At 38.2% G+C, this 17,334-nt stretch overlaps 1 protein-coding gene across 1 annotated transcript in view; it reads left to right on the top strand.

The window, feature by feature from the left end:
• LOC309875222 (myosin-IIIa-like) overlaps nt 1-17,334 on the top strand; it is a gene marked incomplete at both ends in the record, with an annotated part of 58,144 nt that overhangs the window by 20,762 nt on the left and 20,048 nt on the right. Inside the window, 9 exons of the mRNA XM_082754370.1 lie at nt 2,946-3,099; nt 4,001-4,089; nt 5,845-5,974; nt 8,471-8,550; nt 9,187-9,264; nt 11,876-12,081; nt 14,050-14,161; nt 15,491-15,653; nt 16,302-16,388. Coding sequence (XP_082610496.1) covers nt 2,946-3,099; nt 4,001-4,089; nt 5,845-5,974; nt 8,471-8,550; nt 9,187-9,264; nt 11,876-12,081; nt 14,050-14,161; nt 15,491-15,653; nt 16,302-16,388 — 1,099 coding nt within the window. The remainder of the gene's footprint in view (nt 1-2,945; nt 3,100-4,000; nt 4,090-5,844; nt 5,975-8,470; nt 8,551-9,186; nt 9,265-11,875; nt 12,082-14,049; nt 14,162-15,490; nt 15,654-16,301; nt 16,389-17,334) is intronic.

The following is a 17,334-nucleotide window of genomic DNA, read 5'->3' as shown; positions in this document are numbered from 1 at the left end:
AATGTTTATTTTGAATAACTCTCTGGTGTTCCTATTTAAACCAAAGTGTCATTGTGCTGCATTTTTAGAAAAATTGTATTACATTTATTTATTAAGCATGAAGATAATTTCCTAATGTATCTAATGATTATTTTGTTATTAAGTGAAACCAGGCTGCACAAGCTAATATTACCTAGTTTTGATCACAGAGAAGTCACCATAAAATACTTAGATAAGATAAGAGCCCAAGTATAAGTGTAACTCAGTCATTCCTTTTGACATCCCATCTATAGGAATACTGTCTAGTGGATTATGCTTTAGAATTTCAATGAGCAGCTGCTATTTTAAGGATCTTTCTTGTCATAAAACATCATGGGAGATTACAGCATCCTGTAGCCGATTCAGCTTATTAATTCAAATAAGATCTATTTCATTACAGTTTCATGATGTGCATCATGAAAGCTTTTCTGCTTGCTGCTTGTATCTTAATAATATGGTTGAAGACCAGCAATTGCATAAGAAAATGTAATATGATCTCTCTTAATTCTGAGCCATCTGTCATGCTGGTGCCTGGAAGACTTGGTTATCAGCCATCCTCCAGAAGCCCATGGGAGGTGATGAAGTGAACTCACTCTATATCCTACTGGGCAGATGGTAGCATTACAGAAACTGTCAACGCTCACATCCCATTCAGTTGTCAGGATGCAGGCACTGAAGGCTGAGTGGTCACATACACCAAAGGCATTGAAGGTCAGGCCTTGTGCGTTGGCAGCGCAGGAAGGGGGAGCAGATTTTGCTGCTATGGTGTTGCAGAGCAGCTAATAAAGAGGTCCTTTCAGTTTCAGGGAGAATTCCTCTATCAGTTCTCTTAACTCTTTCACACAAGCATTTGAAGTAGGAAAAAGTCAATCATTAGGTATGTTGTCTACAAGAGGATGTCCTTCTTTGTCAATCATTAGGTGTCGTTGTCTAAGAGAGCTTCTTTGAGGATGTCTGAGTGTCACTGAAACACTCGTTTCTGACAGATTTATCCAGAGCAGTATCATCTGCAATATCTTCCCTTTTCCACCATCATAAGAGTAGTCCTGATAAACCTGAGCAGTTACAGCTGGTTTCATTAATGTAACATCTGTGTGTCCATGGAGCCATAGGCCTCGGTTAAGCTGCCCCTATGCCACTGTTATCTTTGGGAGATAACACAAACTCATTCCTTTCCTGCCTCTAGTTCCTACAGGTATATAATTAACTTCTTACCTATATCAGCGATACATTTATTACTCTTCTGTCTTGTTCTGTGGCTCAGGTCATTGATTAAAATGAGAAGCAAAACTCCACCTGTCCACTGCTGCAGGGGGAAAGTGAATGAAGTTAATGTGATGCACCTGAGATGCAGAGCCTTCATGGGGCTGTAGGAGAGATTCTTACTGTTCACACCCTTGTATAATCATATACACTGAGCCATAATCTATCCTTTGAATTAAGAGCATCCTGACAAATTAGATCAATCTGGATAATAGAAAAGTTTAGGTATATATTCTGTCTTCTCTCTCAAACGGATCAGCAGATCTATTTAGGTCAGTATTTCCAGGACAGTGTTATTGATTTTTTTTTTTTAATTTTACAGTTTCTTTCTGGCTTAGAGATGAAGAGGTATGAAGTCTAATAATGTGTGCTTTTCTGTTGTATATGGCAGTTAACTGCTTTTTGAAACACTCGGTGTGCTGCCTTCTTCACTCATGCTTGACTGCCATTCAGACTCAAGTGAATGACACATAATGAAAGGTCATTGGGGTTAGAGGTCTTTGAACTCATTAATATTAGCCATCATTCATTTTCATGATACTCAATTTACAATGAATTCAGGATAGCACAACTGTGACATTACATCATAAATTAATAAAACACTTCTATAAAGTCCTATCCTTTGGAAGAGAGGTGTTTTTTAAAAATAGATCGAAAGGCTTAATTACATGTTTCATAATGTGGGGAGCAGTCCACACAGGACTGAAGGTAGCCCTGGTTTATATGGGAGCACTGTGCAGTGGGTAACTGCTACTGCATTAGGTAATACAGGCAAACATTGTGGAGGGGTGGCAGTTCCTAGAGCATCCTTCTCTTCATAAATCCACGCCTGTCCTCTGACATGCTGAAGGATTAAAGACAGTCATTCTTCTATTCATCACATATAGTTTAACTGGTTTTCAAGATTTTCAAGAAAAAAACATTGCAACACACCATGGACATGGCTTTTGTTAATAGGTTACTCTCAGTCTCAATGAGAAGTCAAGGATATTTGCAGTCTTCAGCAAAGAAAAAAAAAAAAAAGCTCCTTTATCGTCTTTTAATCATGCTGAATACTTTTCTGCAGTTTCTTAAAAGCAGGAAAAATATTGTAGAGGTCAACCTGAGAAAATTTATTTAATTAAGTTTTAGAAAGTATACACACCATCCTTCTCAAAGTAAGAGCTTTTCCAGGTGTTTGAGGATGGGAGTCAAACAGTTGAGGCTTCTTTGATCTTGAGTCACTTTTGCAAATCTTGGCCACTGTACATCAGATAGATCTAAGCAATAAATTTGGAAAGTAAATATAGCTCCAGATGATTAAGAAATATCTCTTACACTGCAGACCAGGGGAGCAAGTAGAGACTGAAATCTCTATCTGCAAAAACTTTCTGCAAATCTTTCAGTTCTACAAGTCTGTTTTTTTAGCTCTTGCATTATTCGTGGGAAGCATCTTTACCAAATATGCCAGAGGAAGCCCTTAAGTACCCAGAGACTAATTAAAATCTATAGCTTGACAGTGTGATACATTCCAACTGGCATTGGTTCCACTAAAACCTTGATGTCTTTAGCATTTTGGCATACTTATCCATGTAGTTTTAATTTGCTACAATTGACCATTCATGAACTATTTTCTGGAGTGTTCCTGTATACACTGATAAAATGTGCCTTCTTGCCTGTTACAGAATGAGTATTTATATGAAGGTGTTGATGCAAGAGTTATAGAATATGAAGACAACAGACCACTCTTAGATATGTTCCTGCAGAAACCAATGGGTTTATTATCCCTGCTGGATGAGGAAAGTCGATTCCCACAAGCAACAGATCAGACACTTGTAGGTAAGTTTATGGTTTATTTAAAAGTTTTGTAGGATGTCTCCCTGTTACATTTCTGCTTGCCACGTCCAGTTTGGGGTATATGCTAGCTGTGTATTTTCAGTGAGCCCAAACTTTAGTGTCACAGTATATTTCTGGGAGGCATGCGTGCAAGGATGGAAATATCTTTGAAGCTGATTTAAGAAACATGATGAGCATAAATGAACCTAAGCTGCTGGTCCACATTTTTAATTCTTTTGCCTTCAGGAATTTTTAGCTACAGGGCTTAAAAAATAAAGATCAAACTGAGCTAGAGCTCTAGGTTCATATGCCAAGATGTTCAGCCATAAAGTTCAGCTCTGAGATTTTCAACGAACCATATCTGAACAAGAATTTTAGTATCCTTTAAGAATAATGGCTGCAAGCCTGCTTCAGTGTCCTTCGGCAAATTATGTGTCTTATTCTTTCTATTCAGAAATTAAAATTAAAACATCTGAATATGTCGTGATTTGGATCTTGATAAATTCAGTGCTTCTGAGTCTCCAGTACAGAGCCCCCAACCAATTGGTAAATGTTTCCTCACAATTCCCCAATGTGGTAGGAAAGATTACTACATTGTTTCATATATGAAGATCAAAATCTTAGAAAGGTAAATGATTTTCTGACATCACACATTAAAAAAAAAAAAAAGTAAAAAGAAAATAACTGATTTAAGATGTCCCATATTCTCTACACAGTGCCTTTCATTACAAGAACATTTTTCTTCCTTTTCCCTTAAAAACATCAGTCTGTTTTGTGCCACTGCATTGTCTGAAAAGTTAGACAATATCTTTAAAGGGATCCAGCTTCAGAAGACAATTATTGTACAATAACTCCAGTAAGATAGACTTAACTCCAGTAAGATAAACTACGTGTTTCATTCCAGAAAAATTTGAAGACAATTTGAAGTCAAAGTATTTTTGGAGACCCAAAAGAGTAGATCTAACCTTTGGGATTTATCATTATGCAGGAAAGGTAAGAGACCTAATGATATTGGATGGGGACTGGGGAACTATAGGGCTGGAAGGAAATGGAAGAGGTCAGCTGGGTTGGTTCTCAGCCTTCATCTATTCAGACCTGACATGGAAATGTTGGCAGTGCCATACACTTCAAAAGTAAATTGAAAATTTATTTTCCTTCATACACACATACACACAAAATCAATATCAGAGCTGTGTTTTTTCTTAGATGTCACCAAGTAGATGAACTGACTGTACTATAGCAGAACCAAAAAATCACCATTATGTAACACAACTCGGAGCTTCTTACCCTAATTCCCCTAAGTCTTCTGCTGTGCTTTCTCCCTCTGCTTCAGATCAGGCTCCAGCTCCATTCTTTCTCCCTTTTAGCCCAAATCCTAACTCATTCACCCCATCAGCCTTACTTCTTAGACCTGTACTTTGTCATCAGCCAGACAGCGTAGGCCCTGCCTTCTGCTTCATTTGATAAGCAGCATCTTGCCCTCCTCTACTAGATGACTTATTGCATATGCATTTACAACCTCAGGAGGAGTTGCTGATGTGCTGAGGGAAGATGCCACTGGCCAGCTGAACCTTGCCTTGTGGAAGCATGACTCTCTTTTGAGCTCTTTTCAGTTTTATAGATTGGGCATCACTGTCTCACATGGGAAAGTGTGTTATGCCTCTGCAGTACTGGAGCAGTTGGCCTGGAAAGAGGCAACATCCCACCCATTGGCTGATGGAAGATAACTTGCCCCTTGTATGACACAGCCAGCTAGAAAAGACCAGGGGAGACCCCTCTAAACCTCACCTTCAAGCAACTTACATTTCACAAATGTGGCATATGTCACTGCTGAGGAGCAGGGAGCCATCTCTGCCTGTACCATTCCTGATATCAGCCACTGAAGCTGGGGATGCCACCAGCCTTTTCCAGTGTTGAACAACATTTTTCATTAGGAAGTTTCTCCTACCACTGAACTTAAATTTCCATTGCTGTGATTTAAACTCATTACTTTTAATCCCATTTACTGTGAACCTGGAGAATATTTTTTCCTCTTTCTTTACAAGCTTTTATTTTATTTTATTCTATTTTATTTTATTTTACTGTAATTTAAGATTGTCAGTGGGTTATTTTTTTGCTTTCTTTTGAATTTAAACATGCCAGTATCTTCTACCTTTTGTCACCTTTTGGCCAGGTTTTCTTGTTGTTCATTTCATGAGTCCTGGAGGTACATTTGAGTTAGGTATACCATGCCTGCATGTGTGTAGAGAGATTTCAATTGCAGCTTGTGACTTTGAAAGCTGTCTCTATAATTAATACAGAAATCTGTAGGAAGTGTGGCACAATATGAGTGGGACAGAAAGACTGCACAATCATATGGTTAATCCTGTGTGATACGGTTGAAAGCAGGTGCATTGTTAATTATGTGTTTACACCTAAACTGGTGTAAAGGAGTGACACCAGTATGGTTGTCCTCCTGTTGAATCCACATTGGCTAAAACAAACGTTAACACATCTGCATTAGGGAAAAGAAGTGTCTCGGACTTCTTTGGAGCAAGAGATTTGCTTTTAGTGATCTGCACCATAATGGTTCTCAATATTGAAAAGCTACAACTGTCAGTGATCTAAAGAAAGACTGTGAGTGAGAGTAAGCCTTGTGGCAGAAAAACTATTTGTATCTCAGTACATTATAAGCCACATGCCAGAGTACTTAAATTTACAGTTACTTTCCAAAAGCCCATAAGATGCATAAATGCACTTTTTAAACAGGTTCTGTATAATGCGAGTGGATTCCTAGCCAAAAACAGGGATACCCTGCCAGCTGATATCGTGCTGCTACTGCGATCATCTGAAAACAATCTGATACGACAGTTGGTAACCCACCCTCTTACAAAAACAGGTATTGCTACTGTGGTAGTCTTCCTATCCTCCTTCTCTAGCCTTGATGCTGACCACTGCTGGGTTTCATGTGACCATTTATTGATGACATTATACACTTTGTGGCTTAACTTTCCAACCCTAGAATCTATACAGAATGGAGCCCCTGCCGTCTCAAGCTGCAGGGGAGGGACTGGTCTGGTCAAGTGCGAAGGAAGTGGTAGAGGCTTCTTTCAGGGTCCCCTCTTCAGGTTAGGGGCACGGGACAGGGAGTGGAGTGCATCACTTTTGTTGAGGACTGAACAGAAAGGATCAGGTAAGTCACTGGCCTTTTTTGGACAGGGTATATGTAAGTTGCCTGTTTGTCTCAGTGCAATTTTTCTCTAAAGCATTAGAGAACCAAGGTGGGGCTCCTAACATCTACTGCAAAGAGTGAGGAGACACTCCTATTTCCCCAGTCTTAGTTCTTTATTGTATCTAACTGTTGAGGCCCTAGTAGTGAACCCTTCCTCAAGGAGTTTATAAGGGGGTGGAGGAAAGTATATGGCTCTATAGAAATTGCTCCTAAGTTGCACCTCAGATGAACTAGGCCCTTTGCACAGTGTCCTACTTTCCTTTTTAAGGTGATAAGTAAGTCTCCTTACAACCAGAAAATCTAAGTGGCAAATACCATTTGTGTCCTGTCTTTAAATTCTACCACAAAGTTACCCAGTAACTGCTGTTACCTTATGTATATTACAGCCAGGCAGGAGTTATTTGTTACTGTGTAGTACTGCTCCCTGTGTGAGGGCACTGATGCTGTACAATAAGTACTTCACAACATTACTTTTTTGTACAACTACAAGGGAGAACAGGAAAGCTAAATTGGAAGAGCCTAATGGAAATTTCTCTAAAATTTTATCATAGCTTACAGAAACTGAGGTTTTTGCAAAGCCACTATTCTTCACAAAGGTTGTTGTGCTGAAGGAGTGCAAAATTCAGTCCTTAAGGTCTTTTTTAAGCCAGTATTCTTAAAAAAACACTTAACACAGTGTCCTTCCCTGAACATTTTAATGTGTTGATATCTGCTAAGACTTTAAACTATAATTTCTGTGGAGCCAAGGTCAGAGCCCAAATGGTCCCAAGAACTTTTGTAATGTTTTGCAATATAACTCTGAAGGTTATTTCAATCTTGTTAAACATTATCAAACATTGTGTGTAGCCTTTTGAAACTGACATAAACCATCCACATCCAGCCAACTAAAAGCTAGATTTCTGGTCTGTCATTCATCTAGAATCAGTGGAAATATAGAGGTATATCCAGAATCCAAGCCATCCTGCCCTGCCATCTCAGGTGTTTCTCTTAGGATGGGATAAATCTACTCTGAAGGTGCTTCTCTTCATGGAATACAACAGGGATCCTATAGACACCTCATGTCCTGACAGCTAATGTTGGGTATAAGTAATCCTCTCTCTTTCCATCCCATTCTGTGACATTCAGCTAAGCACGGGGTATTTTGGGCACTTGATATCATCACACATTAGCTGAGCATCCATATAGTTGCAGCTATTTATCCAAATCTTATCCACCTCTTCCTGATAGTAGCTGAGCACAGTGAGATTACAGGCTCTCACAATGTATAGTGAGATGTCAGAGGTATGATGTTATTAGTAGAAGCAATTGCAGCATGCAGCACTGGTTTTATGAACATAAAGTGACATTGTGTAAAGGCCAGAAGCATTTTCATTATTTCTTTAGAAGACCAGATTCTGTATAAACCACTCCTGTGAACCTCTTCCAAATCACTATGATAGGGGTCGTACTTGACTAAGAGTTCCAAGGCTGATGTTTTAAGACAATGTCTATGATAGTAAACAAAACACGACCAGTGACCAGTAGCTAAAACACTGCCACAGGATTGCCCATTTTGAGTAATTGTAAGCATCCCTCCCTGGGACACTTTTGTTCCTTGTCAGCTAGCATTCTCCCAGGAATACCCAGGCACATGTCACAAGAAAGTGTAGGCCAGCAATGATTTCCAGTGAGCTCTGTGGAAGGACACAACCCTATTTTTACCAGTTAGTTAGAAGAGTAGAGAAGTATACAGTTTAGCTCTATAGACTTGAGTCATGCCATGTCACTTGACCTCAGGGCCAGAGAGGGGTGCTAACACATATTTTTAACTAATATATGTGTAGCCTTAGAACTAGGATAATAAAATAACATCCTTAGGGTAAAAGCTCATGGATGCTAGAAGATACACCTTTTTTACCTTCTGCAGCAGTCCGTTTACTTTTTTGCTCTAGTAGGTGACATAAGTGCTGAAGGAGGAAAATTTAGCCCATGTTCCATCATCGTGCAATTTCTTCAGAGCTTATTCCACCCCAACGGTGAAAAGAGAAATGAGGACATGCTCAGAAAAAAAGTCAAGGACCTTTATAATCATATGGTTGCACTTAATAACATGGTTCAGCATACCCTTTAGTTGAGATGAGATCTAAGCATTTTGGTAGGTTGCATTCTTTCATCTTCCCATAGGTAACCTGGCACACAGTAAAAGCAAAACTACAATCAGTTACCAGATGTGGACCCCCCAGAAATCAATCAGTCATACAAAGGTAAGAAAACTGATTTCGTGATTCTGCATTCTGCACTTAACCTTATTTTAAACTAGAAAGGCAATACTGTTGTTGGTACTAAAAGTGAGCAAGTAACCCCTTCGATGGTTTTTTTTCCCTCTCCTGTTTTCTTTTCTGTTTAGCTGGATATCTTTGTGTTGTGCAATTCATATTCCTTCCGTGAGGTAAAAACCTAACATTTCCCTTCTTTCTGGCTATAGTTTTATAACAATTTCAGAAAAGAAAAAAAAAAATTACTTCCTAGCTATATTGTAGCAAAAAGAGAAATTAAAATTTTGGTGTGGCGTATAGTCATGTTCCATAGAGTGTGACCACAATAGCAGTGGCACTGGAATAACAAACAGGACCTCAGACATTGTCAGGTTATTTGTAGCAGCTTTTTGTAGCAGTTATCAAATTGTGTCCTCGGTGTGTGAATGTTTGTGTATTGTGTAGCAAAGTAATGTAATGGTGTAACTACTTTGTGCTAGTGATCACGCAGTAACTTTTTCAGTTTTGAGTACTTTTTTTTTACTTGATGATTTTCTCTGAGGGGTTGTTTGTTGAGGCATTGGAAAGGGCATTACATACTCAACAGAGATAAGAAGTGTCTTTTTTTTTTCTTCATCCATATAGAATGAAGCAGGAGATACCGGACATCATCCAAGAGAGACAACCAGTATGAAAACACAGACAGTTGCTTCTTATTTTAGAGTAAGATATCTGATCTTTTAATATTTTTTTTCTAGAGTAGAATGCATATTTATTCTTTTACCTTTTTTAATTCACCTGTTGAGTTAAAGTCAGCAGTGATACATTTAGAGTTCGTGAGCTGCTTAAAGGGCTCAGCAGTCTATGCAGTACAAATATATAAAGAAGATTGTGATGTTTCATCTCTAATTGTACTCAAACACACAGCCACATTTCCATCATGATGATGTAGGATGATTGATACGAATTGTCTTTCACTCGCCTGCTTCTCCCCAAAGGAGTTAAGGGGAAGTTGAATATCAGACATACAGCATTTCCTTAAGAGTTTAAGAAGTAAGAAAGAAAAATTAATTAATTTGGAGCAAGAGCTACAGAGGAAGATCTTGACTCCTCAGAGTCTATTCTGAGTACATTCTTTTGGCTCTTTTATCAGTGCTCTTTATTTTTCCAAGTGCAGGCAGCACTGCTGATCCTGCCATAGAAAATAGCTGTGAAAAGCATTGTTTCTTCCAAAGTCAAGCACAGAGTTGGCCCAAGCCTGAATTTCCAGCTCCTCTTATCTCCCAGCAAAAATGTAAAGGTGGCTCAGGTAATCTTCATGATCTTTAAGAGTTCATTTACATCTATGACAGAGAGCAGTAAGGAGCAGGATCTCTGTTTAGTAGACTTAACTGCACAGCTTTTGGGACTGTCAAGGATAATGCCAGCCCAGGTATTATGGTGATCCAAAGCTGGATGGCATTTTAACGTTCTGGATGGAGAAATGTATTGAATCTACTTCAAAGTTCCTGTCTTTGATTAATTAATTAATTAATGTTGGTAATGCACTGGCATTACCAATAAATCTAGCAACTGAAGCTGTGAAGGGTTCGTTGTATTTGCACTTTCCTGTTACTATTTTCTGTAGTGGAAATCCCTGCTCAGATCATGCTAGCTAATGCTCTCAGATAAAGATTCAGCTTCATCCCTACTGGTTTACTGATATGCAGATATCCAAGGGTGACTGAGAAAAGCATCTGCTATCTCAGGCTGAGTAGAAAAAAATATATATATCCATTAGCCTGCCCTATTTGTTTGTGTTCCATTGTAACATGAGTGATAAATCTAATTAAACACGTTGCTGCTTGGTGAAGCATTTGTCCAAAACGGGATTGCATATTTTAATGGGAAACATATGTCTCTTGATATCTTACACCAGTTTCCTGTATCTAACCTACTGCTGAACTGCATTGCATCCTGGCTGCCTCTTTCTGTTGAGTCAGGCTGAATCCTGAATAATGAGCATCTTCACTTGTGTTTCTATAAGATATTCCCATTAAGAAATTTTATGAAATACAAGTCAAGCTTGTTTACAGCCAGATTCAATTCAGTTGTCATAGGGAGCTACAGACAACATCCCTCTGTAAGCCTGGCACCCTGGTGAGGTAGGAAGAGTGCAACTTTTGAATTGTGATTTTGTGCATTCCTAGTTTTACCCTCCTCAAATGTTTGTTCCTGACAGGGCAGCTGTAGTATCACCATCAGCCCTAATGAACAGGACGTGCTGTATGAGAATAGATTAAGCACCCCACTTCCAGGATGGCTTTAGGTTCCTCTATCCTACTGAAGGGATGGCAATATTTACTGGCTTAGTGCACTTCTTCCATCAGTCTTCCATCCTTAGATTTACTCCCTGGACAAGTAAAGATCTTCAATTAGATGACAACAGGAAAAACAAACAAACAAACAAACAAAAACAACAAAAAACACATGAAAGTGGGTTGTAATTGCCTAACAAGAGTCCAAGAAAAGGAAAGAAGTATAAGGAGAGTTTTTATCATATATTAGACGAGCTGATGTAGCTGGGAAGCATGGAGAGGCTTCCAGGGACACTGCCCTTTCATCAGGTCTGACAGCCTTTAACAGCTTTTAACAGCCACACTGTCAATAATAAAGCTCAGTAACAGCTGCACAATCCAATGCCAAGCTAACTGATGCAGTTGCCCCAAACACCTATTTGTTCTCTGTCTTCAGTATTAGGCATAAAATGTGCATTCATGTGCTTGTGCATTTCATGAGAATAAGTGGTATGCTTTTAGAAATATTCCTCAATAACACTTCCCTTCTACAGTTATACTCAAGAATTCAGTTATGATCTTGCAAACAACGCTTTGCTTCTGCTAAACATATAGATTGATATGAACTTGGTGTTGCAGACTCAGCCTAACAGCTGCTGTTATATCCACTGGTCTTCAAGGGAGCCTGCAAAAAAAAGAGATAATTTTTTAGAACCATAATTAAAGATAATGCTGCTTCCAAAACCAAAGCAGGTGTTCAGTTATTGGCAGTACCACAAATTTTGCATATACCAAAACTGTAGTTTGTGAGAATGTCCTGGGTGGACTGTGATAACGCCCATTTGGAGTCAGTGTTTCTCTCACGTAGTCTATGCTGATCTTTTCAAAACCAGAACTGTTACACAATTTACTTCATCTATCATTAAAGTACCAGCTTACTGAAATCTAAATGGACTTGCACATGAAATAAATCTGATTATATGAAACAAAATTTCAGCTACATCTGTACCTACATAAAAGTTTTATAATCACCCTGGTATCTTTTTCATTTCTTGCAGTATTCCCTGATGGATTTGTTATCTAAAATGGTCGTTGGCCAGCCTCATTTTGTCAGGTGCATCAAGCCAAACAATGACCGGCAGGCAAACAAGTTTGATAAAGAAAAAGTGCTTGTTCAGCTGCGTTACACAGGAATTCTGGAGACGGCAAGGATTCGAAGACAGGGTTATTCACACCGCATACTCTTTGCTAACTTCATAAAACGGTAACATTGATGTGAACAAGTGCCTTTTTCTCTTCTATCATTGCTGTTCAGTGTTGGCTAAGCATCCGCAATGCATTTGGCATGGTATTTATAGAAAAAATACAGAGACTTTTCCTGTTAGAAAAGAGATTACAGACTGGGTGACAGAGTAACTCAGGCACAAGATCAGTAATCCCTTTTGGATTGGTAGAGAAAGATGATGCATCCCAGAATGATTGTTTCATGCTCCATCTGCATTTGGTTAAATTATTTGCCGTGCTTATAATCTGAAAGTTTTCTTCAAAGATTTTAGGGTTAGAAATATAATGTTTCAAATTAAAATGGAGAATCTGGAGAAAGAGCCTCTGAGAAGCACCACCATTTCTCTAGCTCCTGACGTTCAGCACTGTGCAACATCTGTGTTTGCAGGGGGGTGATAATTTGGAATGGCTAATCTAGGGCTGAGAAGTTCATTAAGTCCATAGTTCTGTTTGAAATATGCTTTCTAAGTATTAGTCATTTGTTAAGAAGAATAACGAACTCACTATTATTTTATAATCCCTTTAACTCTCTTCTTCTGTCGCCTCAAAAAAATACTGAGCACTTAACCTATATTTCTTCTTTACAAATAAAGACATTGAATATTTGCCTCAATCAGAGCTTAGATTTATGGAATGGGGAGTAAAGCTGGGAAGAAGCAAGCAACACAGCCAGAAATGCTTAAAAGGAATGGTGCACTAGAAACAGAAATCTAGCCACAGAGTGCTGCTGGTACATAAGGAGAGGAAAAACAAAGTAATGCTTTTATAGCACAGTATCTGGGAAGAGTATTGCTGGGACTATTACTGTCTTGGAAGAGTGCAGGATGGGAAAAGGTAGTTATCACTGCACCAAGGTATGTTGTGGCTCTTGGTTGCTGCTTTTTATCAAAAACTTTATGGTGAAGGTAAAAGAGAGACAGTCAGTGAGCACAATGGGGAAGCTCTCTAGAGAATGTGCCCCCCATTCTGCCACCATGCTATGCAGGTCTCAAGCACTGGTGATATGGCGCTCACACAGAATATATATATAAGAATTGGTGGTCATAATGCAGAAATAATCATTGTCTCCTTTTTTATAGTCCTCTGAGGACATTGTTACCTTCAGCTAAAGTTGGTACAACCCAACTTACTGTATAAACTCTGAGTAACAAGAAAAAAAAAAAAGCGTAACACTGTCAGGAACACACATAATGGTATCCACATTTTTTTTTTTTTGAATTAAAAAATAAATAAATAAAAAATAAACCAAAACAAGACAAGTACAGTTCATTTTGTAATGAAATTACATTCTGGGAAATCCTGGAAAATGCAAGTACTTTCCTACCTACCAGCCAAGTTGGTATGTGTTATGTAATTTTTATGCATGAGCATCCTGACGTCTTTTCTCAGGCAGAGTTAGTTCTGAGAAATTAGTTTGCCAAATTAAATGCTTACATGATATGTCAAAACATCAAATATTATGTTCCAAAAGGATCTACAAAGCTAAATCCAAGAAGGTAACAAGAGCTGGGATGAGTCTCACATGTTAACCATCTAAGCACTTGAAATAAAATAGGAAATCTTCATGACATTTATAGATATGAACTAAGCTAATTTAGGCAGAAAAACATAAGTATTTTTATCTTGCCAATGAAATCGCTTTCACAGACAGTCAGAGCAGCAAAGGACTGGCACACAGCCCCATTTGAGTTGCACACTTTTTAAAACCTTTCAATGTTGACATAGAATTAAACAGCCCTCCAGGGTGTGCAATATGTCACTCATCCACTTTTAATTGAGTTTCTTAGTGCTGCATATAAATCACAGCAATTTTTTTAGTGAGCTGTTTTTTTTTCAGTGCTATGTTTTCTTTCATGCAACTGTTTTTATTATTTAAATGAATGATTTGAATGTATTTGCATATATTGTTCACCGTTAATGGAATAACGAATCATATATTTGTCTTTAGGTATTATCTCATCTGTTACAAAACAAATGATGATCCTCCAGTCAGCCCGGAAACCTGTGCTGCCATCTTGGAAAAAGCTCACCTGGACAATTGGGTTCTTGGAAAAACTAAAGTAATTATATATAAGTATAGATATATATACTGTAAAAGCATTATTGCACTATGTCACTGTTAATTTATTAGGATTGGAGTAGCTCTTGTCTTTCCTGGTACTAAAACAAAAACAAAACAAAAAAACAGCCTTTGTTGAGTACTGTTCAATGATTCCTGGCAGAAATCCCAAACCAGTAGTGTGTTAAAATTCTGATCGACTGTAATGAGGCCACAGTCTGCCTCACCTGTACAAAGCAGTATGTGACAATGACACTGCTTGCATCATTTTTCCAAAAATGTGATAGTAAGGATCAGTTCATATTTCTTCCTTTTAGCAGTCAGACTCACAAGGGGAGGGGAGAAGGTTTTTACCTTCCAGCCAGAGGGTCTGTGCTAGAGTTTGTTGAGCAGTGGGAGAAGACATAGATCTCAGATATGTGAAGTCGGAGGAAGGCTTTTCTTGATATACAAGAAATATGTCTGTTCCCATACTCTTGCCATTGGTTCTAGCTCACCAGTCTTACCAGTGCGCTCAGGAGCCACCCCCCCCTCCCCCCTGGCCCTGACATGATGGATCGCAGGAGATCTGCCAGAAAAAAATAAGCTGTCAGACAAATAATGCACCTAGTCTCAGTCTTCCAATGTAACAGAAGTGCGTGGAAAGGAGAGGGGGACAAATGGATCCTAGATGGATCCTAAACTGCACAAAATACAAAAACACCTCAGAGCAGAAGAAACAACTCTTCTTCTTCTGACACTTATTCCTGGATAGGCTGGACAAGCCATGAAGATACATGGCTTCCTCCTCAACCTTTATTTCCCTTTGCTGCCTTAGTGAGGCTAATGGATAACATGTAGTGAAGGGAAGGGTGTTTTGAGATATGAGATCTATATTGTATGTTTACTTAATTAGAGTTAACTTGTGTCTGTACTAGAGTGATCAAAGATCACGGGGAATTCTGTAAAACAAGAGTAATTGGTCTTAATTGCACAAGCTTTATCTACAGATTTTATTTTATACTAATGTATACCAGGAATGTGTTTGTATCCCTCATGCTGGGCTAGTTGTTAAGGATCTATATGAGCTTCATGCTTGATAAAAGCAATTTAGGAAATAAACAATGCCTTACATTTAAACTGGGAAAGCAGAAAGGTTGAAAGTTCTAGATTTGGATCACCTGTATGCAATATACATCAGATTTCTGAGGTTAGTGAAACTGTTAGACTCTTAGGTTTAAAAGAGATTTGTAGTTACAGCCCAAGGTTTTGCACTGGGACTATGAAATGGGGCCACTCTGTCTAAGCTGCATTAACTAGAACTATTGCCTGTCTGCTTACTCTTTTTAAGGTGTTCCTCAAATACTATCACGTGGAGCAGCTGAATTTAATGCGAAAGGAGACAGTTGACATGATTATTTTGATTCAGGCTTATGTCAGAGGGTGGCTGGTGTCAAGGAGATACAAAAAGATAAAGGAACAAAGGGAACAAAGTGCTATTAAAATACAGTCAGGTAATAGCTTTAAAACATTTAATATTTTCCTTAAAGCTAGCACGTGTGTGTAGTTGATAGATGGATGTGCATGCCGGATGTGGATTTTTCTGTTTTCCTGCTGTTACATTTGATAAAATATCTAATACTTCATGATATCTGTTTTTATGGAGAAAAAATTCTTTTAACCAGCTTATGACAATCTTCTTACCAAAGCTACGTTTATCAATGTTGCATTTAAAGGCAGTTTTAACAATGGAAGGACATGATTGCATAAATGATACTGTTAATAATATTCTGACATGCTCTGACAAGGTTGTGCAATATAATAATGAAAATATAAAGTATTAACTGTCCAAGACAATAAGACCAATTATGCCTTTGATGAAGACATCAATTGAAATTTTTAATATATTTCAAACAGCATCTTCTTTTACATTTTGATTCTCTCATGTTTGTATTTATTTCATTCTTAATAATGTTACTCATCAGAAAATATAGTTTTTATGGAGATTCATATTGCTTGTGCTTTTTTGCCATTTTTGGAAAGATAAAGCCTGAAAAAAAAAAATGAATATCTTAATGGAAGCCTATAATTCCTTACAGACTTTTTATTTTTAAAGCCTTTTTGTGTATCTAAATAGATTTTTTTTTCACATCTCTTTTCAGCTTACAGGGGTTTTGTTGCTCGTAAAGAATACACAAAAGCAAAACGTAATCAAAAAATGGAAAAATACATTGTTAGACTTCAAGCAAGTAAGAATTGTTTGCTTTCCTTGTTTTTAATGCGTTATTCAAACACAATATGTTGATCCAGATTCTTTGCTGTTACCTAGCTACACTGATTGACTATGTTCATTTACAGTGCCTGACATATAATTTATCTATTATAAATCTATATGCAGTGGTTGAGGCAGTGGTATTCCACTATGTGTACCTCAAAGCAGCATAGAGGCCCTTTCCACAGCTGGGAGGTGGGCTGGTTAAATGCCATGGCAAGACTTTCACTTCTAGTTTGTTATGCCTAATTATTGCAGCTGGTGCTGTTGAAGCCCTGTATGAGATTATGTGCATATAATGTTTGTGTGAATGCTGTTTGGTTGGGAATAGGTCTTGCTACATATCAGTTATGTTTGAGAAGACTACAACCTGTAATTTCACTCACATCTGATTCTTTTTTTGCCAGGACTCAGTCAGAGCTAGCAAATTATCCTGCCTCTTCTGCAGCAATAATCACCTTGCACCTTGTTGTATACTATATGACATCTCTTTTTCCTTCACATATTTCTGTCTCTCCTGTCCCTGCAGAGATGTCCCAGAGCCAGATGTAGTCTAGGCAGCTCTGGAATCAGTGTCAATACAACTCAGAGGTCCGAACAGGTCCGAAAACAGCTGGCACAAATCTGCACAGTACTTTTAGTAATTACAAAGGTAGTTACCCCAAACATAAGTTAATGCTGCCAGTACCCAGGCTATCTAGATGTAAACTTCCTCTGATATGCCTTCATGAGTATATACCAAAACTACTGTTGGTTTTAATCATTGTCACAAGCACCTGTTAATTGCATTGAGACAATGTTATAGTGTACTGAAGAGTACTTTGCTGCAGTCACTAGAATTTTATCAGCATAAAAAAGAACCTAAAACCAGAATAAAATTCAGTGATGTGCCAAAAATAATTACCCATCTGAAACTTGTCAAT

Source organism: Aythya marila (genome assembly GCF_965140915.1).
Source record: "Aythya marila genome assembly, chromosome: 2".
NCBI classification, from domain to species: Eukaryota; Metazoa; Chordata; class Aves; order Anseriformes; family Anatidae; genus Aythya; species Aythya marila.
This window is presented reverse-complemented; position numbering and strand designations above follow the sequence as displayed.